The sequence below is a fragment of the Ziziphus jujuba genome, chromosome 1 (assembly GCF_031755915.1).
Source record: "Ziziphus jujuba cultivar Dongzao chromosome 1, ASM3175591v1".
NCBI classification, from domain to species: domain Eukaryota; kingdom Viridiplantae; phylum Streptophyta; class Magnoliopsida; order Rosales; family Rhamnaceae; genus Ziziphus; species Ziziphus jujuba.
Window position 1 is genome coordinate 24,927,905 of NC_083379.1, and position 12,828 is coordinate 24,940,732.

The 12,828-nt window shown below is 36.7% G+C and overlaps 1 protein-coding gene across 1 annotated transcript; it reads right to left on the reverse strand.

Annotated features, from left to right (window-relative positions):
• Positions 1–10,527: 10,527 nt before the first annotated feature.
• LOC112489192 (uncharacterized) lies at positions 10,528–11,531 on the reverse strand. The gene is made up of 2 exons (XM_048462855.2): positions 10,976–11,531; positions 10,528–10,908 (listed from the first exon to the last, which is right to left on the reverse strand). Exons 1-2 carry the CDS (start codon positions 11,421–11,423, stop codon positions 10,826–10,828), a joined length of 531 nt encoding a protein of 176 aa, XP_048318812.1. The 5' UTR covers positions 11,424–11,531; the 3' UTR covers positions 10,528–10,825.
• Between the last annotated feature and the right edge of the window lie 1,297 nt (positions 11,532–12,828).

The window sequence follows — 12,828 nt, forward strand, 5'->3', positions numbered from 1 at the left end:
CGTGTGAGGTGAAGAAACTTGTGAGGGGGTAGATAGCTGCTCTTGTTTGGAGTTTATAGTGTTTTTGTTGGAAAAGGAGTGTGAGAGCATTGGAATTAAATAATGAGGAGAAAGAGATGAGATGGGATCGGTGGTGTGGATAGAGTTAGGAAGACGTGTAGATAAAGAAGTGTAGGGAAAGATAGACTCAAAGAATCTCACATGCGTAAATATGAAAATTTTATTATGGAGGACATCAAATCAACGATACCCACTTTGATTTAGTGGGTAACCTAGAAATATGCAAGGTCGAGAAGGAGGTTCAAGTTTATGACTGCTATAAGGTTTTAACCAGGGAAAACAGAGACATCCAAAAGCTTTAAGACAAGTATAATTAGGAGGTTTGTGAAATAGTTTTTGAAAAGATGAAATATTTTGGAGGGCCAGTGTAGGAAGTCTACTAATAAGATAGACGGCAGTGGTGAATGCATGAGTCCAGAATTTAGTTGGTAGACAAGCTTTGGAAAGAAGAGACATGCCAATTTCTCTAATGTGTCTATGTCTACGTTTTGTAAAACCATTTTATTCTGGTGTGTGTGGAGTGGTGAGAAAATGGTTAATACTAGGATTAGTAAAAAAATATTTTAATTCTAAAAATTCACCATCATTATCAGAATATAAGTAAATAATTGGAGTTTGAAAAAAATTTTCAACAGTATTTTTAAATTTAATGAAGATAGAAGTAACCTCAGATTTGAACTTCATTGGAAATAACCATGTCAAGTGTGTGAAATGATCAACAAACAATACATAATATTTAAATCCATCAAAAGAACAAAAATAGAGGTTGGACGCTAAACATCTGAATATAATAATTGAAGAGGTTTTGAACTTGACATAGAAGAAATTCCAAAAGGTAATTTATGAGACTTATTACATAAACATGAAGTGCAGTGAAATTTATTGAAAGACGAAACTGGCAAGACTTGAGAAGAAACTAAATGATGAAGAGTCTTATTAGATGGATGTCCTAAGCAATGATGCCATTCTTGAAGGGAAGCAGATTGACAGAGAAAGACTGTTGGAGATGGAGACAAGGAAGAGAAAGAAGATGGCCATTGGTAGGTTCCACCCTTATGCAGACCTTTGAAAAGTATTACTCCCGTCGTTATGTCCTTCACAAGAAAACAATTTGGTAAGAATTCCATAGAAACATTGTTAGTTTGGCATAAATTTTAAACTGAAATTAAATTCCTCTTCATTGTAGGAACATAAAGGATCTCAGGAAGCAAGAAGGTTTTATTTCGAGTAAATAATCGAGAAGTGCCTGTATGTGTAATAGAAAGTTTGGTACCATTTCCCACAACTATTTCATCGGTGCCATTATAGTCAGAGTGAATAGCTAAATTTTGGAGATCATTTGCAACATGGTGAGAAGCATCGGAGTTAAGCAGTCAGTTTGGAAGAGAAGATGGTGTGGGTAAAAGATCATTGCTGGATTGATGTCCTGAGTAAAAGGCTTGTGGTTGTCGTGGTCTAGAATTATATTTATGTGGTGATGAGGTGTGCTGCCATGGGTGACAAAAAGAAGGACAATATGTGGTTGAATGTCCCTGTTGGTCACATAGTTGACACTTCCACCTATAAATACTAAATCGTCTGAAACTAGCAGTGGTTCCTAAACAATTTTGTCTTGAACCAGTAGAGCCAGAAATATTTGTAGTTTGTCTAGTTGCAGAAAAAAAATTTCAAGGTGGCTTCCCAGTTCAATTAGCCACATTGACATGAATGGAGGTATCAACAGCTTGTGATTCAGACCGGTGCAAATATGTAGCATGTTCCACTAATTGTTCATACAATTCTGGAAAAGGAATGAAGGTATCTCAAGTGCGAAATGCTGTAAAGATGTCCTTGAGATCGGGAGAGAGACCATTGATGATGTATAAAATAACTTCATCATTATCAATTGGAGACCCAAGAAGTGCATATTCATCAGTGGCACTTTTGATGTCTTGTAAATACTCAGTGACAGATTTGGAGCCTTGGGGACGAATTAAGCGTTCATGTAGTCCGAAGAATTCAAGAACGTGATGGTCTCGCGAAAGACAGCCAATGTGGTCCATGTTGTGGTTCTCTGACCACTTTAGAGAAGAAATATGAGAAGAAAAATAGAAAGAATTCTATTACTCTCTTGGAAATAGAATACAAAAATAAAAACTTCTCTCGTGGAGGATTCTCACGTGGAACCTCTCTCTACACTGTCAAATTCTCTCTGGAATTGCTCACTCTTCTCTCAAGCTCTCTCTGGAACTTAAACACTCTCTCTCTCTCGGAGTTTACTCTCAATACTCCTCACTTGCGATGATATTGAGCTTGCTCTCTTGGCTTGAACACAATGGGATGGAGCCTATTTATAAGCTTACAAATTCGGTGCATGTCCTCCATTGTCAACCTCTTCTGATGTTCAGCACCGGCCTTCTGACATTGCCCATAATTGTTGAGCAAGTTGGAGTTCGTTGTTAAATGCATCAATGGCCATTGTCAAAAATGGTGGCTGAGTAGTCTTCACACTGTCAGTGCAGTGGTGGTGCGGTTGGACTTCACAATTCTCCCCCTCCAGTCGCATTTTAAAAAATAATGGTCATCTACCATCCATTCCAGCTATGTCTCTGCACAGCTTTAGCTTCTCTTGAGCAACAACTTTTGTTAGCATGTCTGCTGGATTCTTTTTTGTGTGGAACTTCATCAGTTTCAGTAACTGTTGATCTATTACTTCGCGTATCCAATGATAGCAGATGTCAATGTGCTTTGTACAGGAATGATACATTGAGTTTTTGCTCAAATCCATGGCACTTTGGTTATCACAATGTATCTTGTAGTCTTCTTGCTTGATGCCCAATTCTGTGAGAAAATGTTTTAACCACAACATTTCCTTACCCGCTTCCACTGCGGGAATGTACTCTGCTTCAGTAGTGGATAACGCAACACACTTCTGCAATCTTGACTGCCATGACACAGCTCCCCCCGCAAAAGTGTAGAGATAACCTGATGTAGACTTTCTATTATCAAGGTCTTCGGCCATATCTGCATCTGTATAGCCTTCTAAGATTGGATCACCTCCCCCGTAGCACAAGCACAGCTTCGATGTACCTTTAAGATACCTGAGAATCCATTTGACTGCTTCCCAGTGTTTCTTTCCAGGATTTGAAAGAAATCTGCTCACAACACCTACTGCGTGAGCAATGTCTGGTCTGGTACACACCATTGCATACATCAGACTTCCTACCGCTGAAGAATATGGTACTGAAGCCATCTCCTCTATCTCTTCTTTGGATGAAGGGCACAATCTCTTGCTCAACTTGAAATGATTTGCAAGTGGAATGCTGACCGGTTTGGCTTTATCCATGTTGAATCTCTTTATCACCCGTTCAACATACTTCTCTTGAGATAGCCATAACCTTCTATTCTTCTTGTCTCGGATTATTTGCATTCCTAAAATTTGTTGAGCTGGTCCTAAGTCTTTCATATCAAAGGACTTAGACAATTCTTTCTTCAGCTGACTAATCTTCATTGCATCTTGTCCAACGATCAACATGTCGTCCACATATAGCAAAAGTGCAATGAAGTTTCCACCTGAAAATTTTTGAATATAAACACACTGGTCTGCTGCAGGCCTTTTATAGCCTTGACTCACCATAAACGAGTCAAACTTCTTGTACCATTGTCTTGGTGCTTGCTTGAGGCCATACAAGCTCTTCTTCAGCTTGCATATGAGGTTTTCTTTCCCTGAAACCTCAAATCCTTCTGGCTGCTCCATATAGATTTCCTCATGTAAATCACCGTGAAGAAATACTGTCTTCACATCCATCTGTTCAAGCTCTAGGTTTAGACTTGCTACTAAACCAAAAATTACTCGAATTGAAGTCATTTTTACCACTGGTGAAACAATCTCATCAAAGTCAATTCCTTTCTTCTGAAGAAATTCTTTAACCACCAATCGAGCTTTGTGTTTCACCACCTTTCCGCTGCCATCTTTCTTGAGCTTGAACAACCATTTCTTCTTTAGTGGCTTCTTTCCTGTTGGAAGCTCAACCAACTCATAAGTATGATTTTTCTGCAAGGATTCCATCTCAACTTGCATTGCTTGCAGCCACTTTTCCTTCTCTTGATGAGAAACAGCTTCCCGGAAACTCTCTGGCTCCCCCTCTTCAGTAAGCAGAATATACTCATATTCTAGCGATCTCTTTGATGGAATTTGGCCTCGCTCAGATCTCTGAACTTGTATACCACTAGTTTCAGGAGGTGTACCATCATCTGACCGCTGTGATGGCCCTGCAGCTGCTTGAGAAGATTGAGTCTCCCCCTGCTCAATATCCCCTTCTTCCTCCTGGTCTGCTTCTGGTATATCTTCATGCACCTCATTATCCTCTGTGACTATTTGTGCTGGTGCTGGATTAAGACCAAAATTCTTGGTACTAGAACTACAATTAGGAGACTTTCTGGGCTTTTCAATGTCTTCTATTGTCTGGTTTTCATGGAATACTACATCCCTGCTTCTAATAAGTTTCTTTGTTTTTGGGTCCCATAACCTGTATCTGAATTCTTCATCTCCATATCCTATAAAGATTCATGGAGTAGATCTTGCATTGAGCTTCTGTCTGAGCTCCTTGGATACATGTACATAAGCTAAACAACCAAACACTCTTAAATGAGAGTAGGAGGGAATCTTACCCGACCACACTTTCTTCGAAACTTCAAAATTCAACGGTACTGACGGTGATCTATTGATTAAATAGCAGGCGACACGAATAGCTTCTCCCCAGAATGGCTTTGGCAGCTTAGCCATACTAATCATACTTCTAACCTTTTCCATAATGCTTCGGTTCATTCTTTCAGCTATTCCATTATGTTGTGGGGTGCGAGGGACCGTCTTCTCATGTCGAATGCCATGTCTTCTGTAGTAGGCATCGAACTCCTTGGAAGTATACTCACCTCCATTATCTGAGCGGAGACATTCAGCTTCTTTCCTATTTCATGCTCTACCATGGTATAAAACAGTTTGAAGTAATCCAAAACCTAGTCCTTTGTCTTCAAGAAATATACCCATACCTTCCGAGAAGCATCATCAATGAAGGTCAGGAAATACTTGTTGCCACCTAATGATTCCACCTCCATGGGACCACAAACATCAGAGTGCACTAGACTGAGCAACTCTGATCTTCTCGTTGCAGAACAACTGAAGGATACTCTATGTTGCTTACCAAACAAGCAGTGATTACAAGGATCTAGCATAGCATCCTTGCAAACAGTGATAAGCTTCTTCCTTGCCAAAGTGGACAATCATTTTTCACTCATGTGACCGAGTCTCTGGTGCCACAAATTTTGAGATGCCTCTCCTTCTGCAATATTGAGGCTATCTGCACATATCTTCACATGAGTTTTGTACAACGTTCCACAAATATGTCCTCGGGCAACAACTATGGCACCTTTCGTCATTTTCCATGTGCCTTTGCTGAAGTAATTGTCATAGCCTTGCTTGTCTAAGGCTACTCCCGAAAGTAGATTAAGCAGAAGATCTGGAACATGACGGACATCCTTCAAATTGATTGTACAACCAACATTCATTTTTACCTGAATATCACCAGTTCCCATAATTTTTACGAAACTGGAATTTCCCATCTTTACCGTACCAAAGTCTCCTGCTTTGTACGTTTTGAAGAAATCTCTGTGTGGAGTGACATGGTAGGATGCTGCAGTATCGACTACCCACTAACATCTTGGGTTGATATATGAAGGCATGTCTTTTCTTCGGTGGAGCAGAGCGCCACTTCTCCTGTAACAGTGACTAGTGTCTCTTCATCCTTCTTCAGTTGATTACCTTGGAGTCTCTGCTCTCTCAACAATTTTTTGCAGTTCTTCTTCATGTGACCCTCCAGGCCACAATGATAGCACTTATATGATGATTTTCTACCGTCTGTAGATCTGCCTCTGCTCTTGCTCCTGCCTCTCCCCCTATCTCGACCACCTATTTGTTGTCTTCCTCTCTCTGTGACGAGGGCATGTGACTAATCCATGCCAATGTCCTTTCTCCTGGCCTCTTCATTAAATAGGGCATCCTTAACCATAGACATAGTAAGTTTACCATTCGGGACCGAATTGCTGAGAGAGACTACCAATGTCTCCCAACTGTCTGGAAGAGAGCTTAGAAATAGGAGGGCCTGATCCTCATCCCCTAGTTGATAATCCACAGCAGATAGTTGATTTACCAAGCTCTGAAACTCACTGGTATGCTCGGCTACAGAAGTTCCACTCTATAATTTTAGATTTACCAATCGCTTAAGCAACAGGGCTTTGTTCCGAGTAGTCTTGGCCTGGTATATGTCCTCCAATTTTGTCAAGAGGGCATATGCATCCGTTTCTTCGCTACATAATGGAAGACACTATGGTCGAGCCATTGCCTGATCTGACCAATCGTTTTCTTGTTTAATTTCTTCCATTCTGCTTTTTTGCTGGGATCGGGATTTTCTCCTTTAGCTTCTATAGGATCAAATAGATCCTTACAATTGAGGAGATCTTTCATCCGAGGTCTCAAAAGTGTATAATTTGTGGCAATGAGCTTAACCATAGCTCCCGAAGATGATTCTTCCATTGACATTGTGGCTTGACCAAAAAATGGAGCTGAATTTGGAAAAACGGAGTTAACCGTTGTGTCCGGAATGGCCGAAAATGGTGGACTTGACTCTTCCAGGGTCAAAATATAATTACCAGAAATTTTGGAGCAAAAATGTAATTTCACAAAAATTCTGGATCAACCTGTAAATACAGAAACTACAGGGGTCAATCTGTAATTTCCAACAATTTAGGGGTTGTTCTATAATTTCAAAAACTTCGATGTCGTGGCAGATTGTGTTGACGTGCCAACAAATGGCAGATGACATGGCGATTACGTGGTTGATGACGTGTCGGGTCGCGTGGCAGAGGACGTGGCTAAGTGCGATAAAGTGTCTGCTGACGTGGTCATCTTCAACCTCTAGACGGCGCGTGCAGCGTGTGAGGCGCGTGATCTGCTGCAAAAAATTTCAGACGGCACGTGCGGGAGTGTTAGGCTCGTCGTTTCTCTCCGACGAACTTGGTTGTTCTCCTCTTGTCGAGTACTTTCAGCTGGTATTGTCAAAATTATTGATTTGAACAAATTTTTAAAACACCAACTTGAAGAACAGAAGCTCTGTTTCTTCAAATTTTGAACCCAAGCTCTCAACCTGGAGCTCTGATACCACTTGTTGTGGTTCTATGACCACTTTAGAGAAGAAATATGAGAAGAAAAATAAAAAGAATTCTATTACTCTCTTGGAAATAGAATAAAAAAATAAAAACTTCTTTCGTGGAGGATTCTCACGTAGAACATCTCTCTACACTGTCAAATTCTCTCTGGAATTGCTCCCTCTTCTCTCAAGCTCTCTCTGGAACTTAAACACTCTCTCTCTTGGAGTTTACTCTCAATACTCCTCACTTGGGATGATATTGAGCTTGCTCTCTTGGCTTGCATGCAACGGGATGGAGCCTATTTATAGGCTTACAAATCGGTGCATGTCCTCCATTGTCAACCTCTTCTGATGTTCAGCACCGGCCTTCTGACATTGCCCACAATTGTTGAGCAAGTTGGTGTTCGGTGTTAAATGCAGCAATGGCCATTGTCAAAAATGGTGGCTGAGCAGTCTTCACACTGTCGATGCAGTGGTGGTGTGGCTGGACTTTACAATCCATGCTTCTCTGGAGGTTTTGCAAGAACCAACAAGATGAGAAATATCACTGAAGAGAGATGCCAGAATAGCTCCAAGTATCAGCTTGTCTTGCCGCACCCAAACATGATATTCAAGATTTTGAGAATTTTCAGACTGTGATATTTGTGGGCAAGGAATCGTGCCATTAACAAAGCCATAAAGATCATAGCCAATAAGAACAGCATCAAATTGTACATACCATGGAAAATAAGTAGTTTCAGTGAGTTTGAGTGGCACCTGTGTTGCTGTATTAATGAAAACCAGTGGCCTTGTGGAAAGGGATGGTTCGGTTACAATATTAATGGGTATTGTAGAAGAAGAAGTAAGAGATGCTGAAACAAATGAAGAAGAGAAAGAAGGTCAGCTAGCCATTGGGAAGAAAAAAAAAATCCCGAAAACTATATAATAAAGATAAATAAGACAGATAGTTTGAATACAAGAAATAGTTAGTTATAGTAGTTGCAGACGGATCATTGATATTGTAATAAATTTCATTATTTTGTTCCTTTTTTCTTTTTACATTCATAACCACTACTAGTATGATGCAGCATGATTAAAAAAAAAAAGAAAAAAAGAAAAAAAAACAGTAGTATGGAAAAGGGGAAAAGAAAAAAACTTGACAAAAATAATAATTAATTTTTAAAATAAGATATTACCAGTCAAACAAAAATTGGGACAGATAAAAGATCTTTAGTCGAATTGCATGTAGTTCGGAGAGTTATTTCAACTCATTGGATATGTGAAATTGAGGATATGTTTATTTGATTTTGTTTTTTGAAGAAAATTTGAGGATATGTGAATGGTTAAAATATTTTTTTTATGGGCATGTGATAAGTAAGAAAAGCGACTGGAATTTGGCATGACAAGTCTTGAAGGAAAACTAAAGATAAGAAAAGCGACAGGAATTTGGCATGACAAGTCTTGAAGGAAAACTAAATACTTTGTTCCATTATTAAATGTAGTGTGGATGTAAAGCATATTTTCTCTGGCGACCTGGCTCATGTCTGACTGAAGCTTTTTCGTCCCCTTCCAACTCTTTAGTCAATTCTTTGACCAAGAGAGATCTTTCAGAACGGGACGATTTTAATTAATTTAAACAAGGGTACAACCAAGAATAGTGATGAATTAAAATAATTTTATCTTCACCAAAAAGAATACTAAAAGAATTTTGTCGCTACCTACAGCAAGTTGAGTATCCATGTAGTTCTCAAATACTGGAAAGATGTTCAATTTTATGTTAGAAAATGTGCTTTTGTTATAATTACTAAGGGTGAAACCTTGGCAAATAATTAAATTCCCGAAACATAATTATATAGGCAAGTGATCACAACCCTTGCCATAGAGCACGAGTTGAGGACATTATGGACATGACTCTTTTACGTGGCCATCCATATAAACATATAATAATGACATATAATTAATATATATATATATATATATTTATTTATACACAGTTAAGATTATATAATGATTGGATTACTTTAAAAATTGTGATTCAAAATATATTTTTGGTTGAACAATTCCTTTCAGGGATCATTTTTCCCTAACAAGATTTTGTAATTATATTTCACTAACTCTGTATTAGATAATTAAATCAATTTTAAATCATAATCTTTATCGTGATGCAATAGTTACTAAAAGAATATTTAATTTGGTTGTGAAACTTTATATATATATATATATATGAATAATGTATCAATATTTTATTGGCTAAAAAAATTAATATAAATTAAATATGGATTAATTAAAATAATAAAAATATAACTAAATATAAGTCAATCAAATAATAACATCTGATTATTATTTGATAAACATCTTGGATAGAACATCTCGAATAGTCTGTATAGTGGGTTTGTTCATCTAAGAACAAGTTTGCCATACTAGATGAAGAGATAATCTTTTAAAAGAATCATCTCTAATGTTGTGCATGACCTCTATTTAGCTGAGGTGTCATTAATAAAAATAAAAATTGTCTAACAGATCTGTTAAACAGTGTTTGCTATAAATTCAACCTCTGCTCTCTTCTTTCTCCACATTAATTCACATTTTTTTTTTCTTTCCTCTTTCCTCTCATATCTTCTCACAATATATTAACTCATTTTATTTAAAATTCTAAACATTATATATTGGTGAAGAATTTTAAACAAACATTATTTATTGATAGATACTCTTCCCTTCTAAACATCAACATCTTCCAAATCTCTTAGTACACAAAATTTAATAAATAAAACTATTGAAGATATTCTTAACTTAGTTAGTATTCCATGGCATTATTCTACAAGAGTTAAAGGATGAATCCCACTTGGAATGCAGGATTGAATTAATTGAAGTAAATCATTTGAAGTTTTATCCAATTACATTAGACAAAATTTAAAATAGCCCAATTTAAGTGGAGTGAATTTAAAATAGTTTTGTCAACCTAGATTTGTTGTGCATTTCAAACCGGTCCATCATTTTAACTTGAGCATTGATTGAACCCAGTATTGATAATAATTCAGATAGTCATTTGCATTTGAACTAAGAAACACGGTAAGATTGTTTCTTGAAGGGCAGGCTCAAGACTTACGACACATGGATTCTATATGTCTCTCACTTTTTTGTGAATTAATTTGAAGTGGACGTTTGGCAAATAATAATAATAAATAATGGAGTCAACGCATAAACTTTACGCTTACAAAATAAATCGAGGAAAAAAAAAAAAAAGAAAGGTATTTCAAAAAAAAAACCAAAAAAAAAAACCAAAAAAAAAAAAAAAGAAGAAAAATGGTCAAGGAAAACATAAAACCTTTTCTTCTTTTACTTTTTCTTTTTATTTTAATGATCTATATACACATGCTTCTGACTGAAACTTGGATTCATAAATCAAGGAATAAAGCTTGATATTCATAGACAAATACATAGATATAGATTTCTTCACCAAAAGAGTGTATAATCTAAAATATATAGAAAAGAACTAATCTGATACAATACAATTAACCAATTAGAATGAGAGAGAAGATCTCGATATCTCATTGATTGCTCTCTCAGAAAAAAACGTAGTACTTCTTCTTTATCATCTCACAACATCAAGTAACCATCATTACTGGAGAATGCATAGTCATGCAAAGATACATCATTCTCCACATCAAAACCATCAGTGATCTGCACACTAGGATAAGGGTTTATGGAGAAAGATTGAAAAACATCACTAGTAACATTGTTAACTGTATACATACTTTGCTGGTCGTGGAGAACTTGGTCTGTCTCTTCGAAATGGGACTGTTGGTGCTGATGCTGCTGTGGCTGTACTGTCTGAGACTGAAAATCATGATAATCATAAGGCTTTCCCAGAGGCTCTATCAGTGGAGTTGCATTCTTGAGGCCAAAGTTAAGGTTGACAGGGCCTTTTTGGTTCCTAAAGGAGATGGGATTGCTGGGACATCCTGTAAATTGCTGAACCAGGGCTCGGAAATTGTTGGCGTTGGCGTTAAGAAGGGTTGTGGGTGTCTTCTTGGAAGCTCTGGACCTTCTTCTGATTGGTTTGGATGCAGTAGTGCCAGATCTAGCAGTTGGGGTAGAATCTAAAAATCCGTTGAGTGACGAAGGTTGAGAATCTAGGAAGGTTTGTGGCAAGCATTCAATCCATTGATGATCATTTGAAGTCGGTGTGGTTTTACTACTCATGGTTTTCAGATGTTGATCAGTCTCTCTCTCTCTCTCTCTCTACCTCTCTCTTGTTTGGTTTTTTTTTTTCTTTTTTTTTTTTTTAATCTTTTTTAGTGAAAGGAAGAAGAACAGATTGCTCTACCGAATTTATAGTGAAGATATTGTTTGAATGAGAGCTAGTCAAAGTAAAACAAGTCTTAGTCATGGTGGGATAGAGTGGAAAGGAAAGACTTGGGGCCAAAGCATAGGCTGTGCATTTCCTGGAAATTACATGTGTTATTATCAATGAGATCATGATATCATAAATTTCCTTTATATGTTGGAGTCTTTCAAGACCAGTCGTTGCTTCTTTGGTCAGAAAATTGTTAAAAGTAACCCCAAAAAAAAAAAAAAAGAAAAAACTTATACTTACTTTTTCCACGTTGATAAGTACTCCTTGCTCACACCCACCAAACCCAAATTATATAATTCTTCATTAAAAGTTAATTTTTAGATAATCAAATTGGAATCGAGGAGCAATCTCCGTGACGGGGTACGTAATCGTTAATATGAATCAAACAATATATTAATGGGAACGAATTGGGGGTTCTTTGACTGGAATGTTAATGTTTATTTCATACATCATATAATTTAGTTTATCCATACACATAAAGAAAGAAGAAGCTTATCCCTTCACGACTCCTCGTTGGAAAATGTAATAGAGAAAAAAAATAAAAAAACACATAACTAAGCATATAAGTGAAAGTCATTCTTTTTTTTCCCTCTTTCTTTTGCAGAAAACAAAAATCATTAAATTAACCCGATTACTACATTAAATAATATATAATAAAATAAAACAAAACTCACTGTAAATTTTACGCATTCAAACTTCTATTAAAATGTTTTGCTTCCAAAAGAAAATGTACGAGTTTGATATAAAGAAACTTTAAAAAATGAAAATTAAAGAAAGTTCTTGCTCATTAATATTCATTAATTAACATTCATGAATCTAAAATTGTCTAATGGTAGATAAAAATATTAATATCTCTATCTAGATAAACCATAATATATATTACTCTGCAGTGCCAATATCAAAAATTTGGACCGTTTAAGCGTTCAAAGTCAACATAAGGTGTAATTAGAGTACAAAACTCTTAACACAATTAGATTACGCCCTTCGTGGAATTAAAGCGCCAAATTGCTTGTACTATTTCACATAATCTTACGATCTTTTAAATTATTTAATTAAGGGAACATGTTTTTTTAAACTCCTAAGGATTGGGTTTATGATAACTACAAAACATCACTCACATATTTTTAATAAGTCATCCATACTTCTTGGTGGCAAACTAAATTTCTCATATACCCTTAATAATATAAATTACATTTAAATGCATTGTTCTTCCTTTGTCTTTTGCAAATTTTTTTTTTTATGATTTTTGTG

Coding starts and splice junctions, on each gene's coding strand:
- LOC112489192 (XM_048462855.2), bottom strand. CDS start 11,423: ATGAGTAGTAAAACCACACCGACTTCAAATGATCATCAATGGATTGAA. Junction 10,909..10,975: donor AGTTCTCCACGACCAGCAAA/GTATGTATACAG, acceptor CCCTTATCCTAG/TGTGCAGATCACTGATGGTT.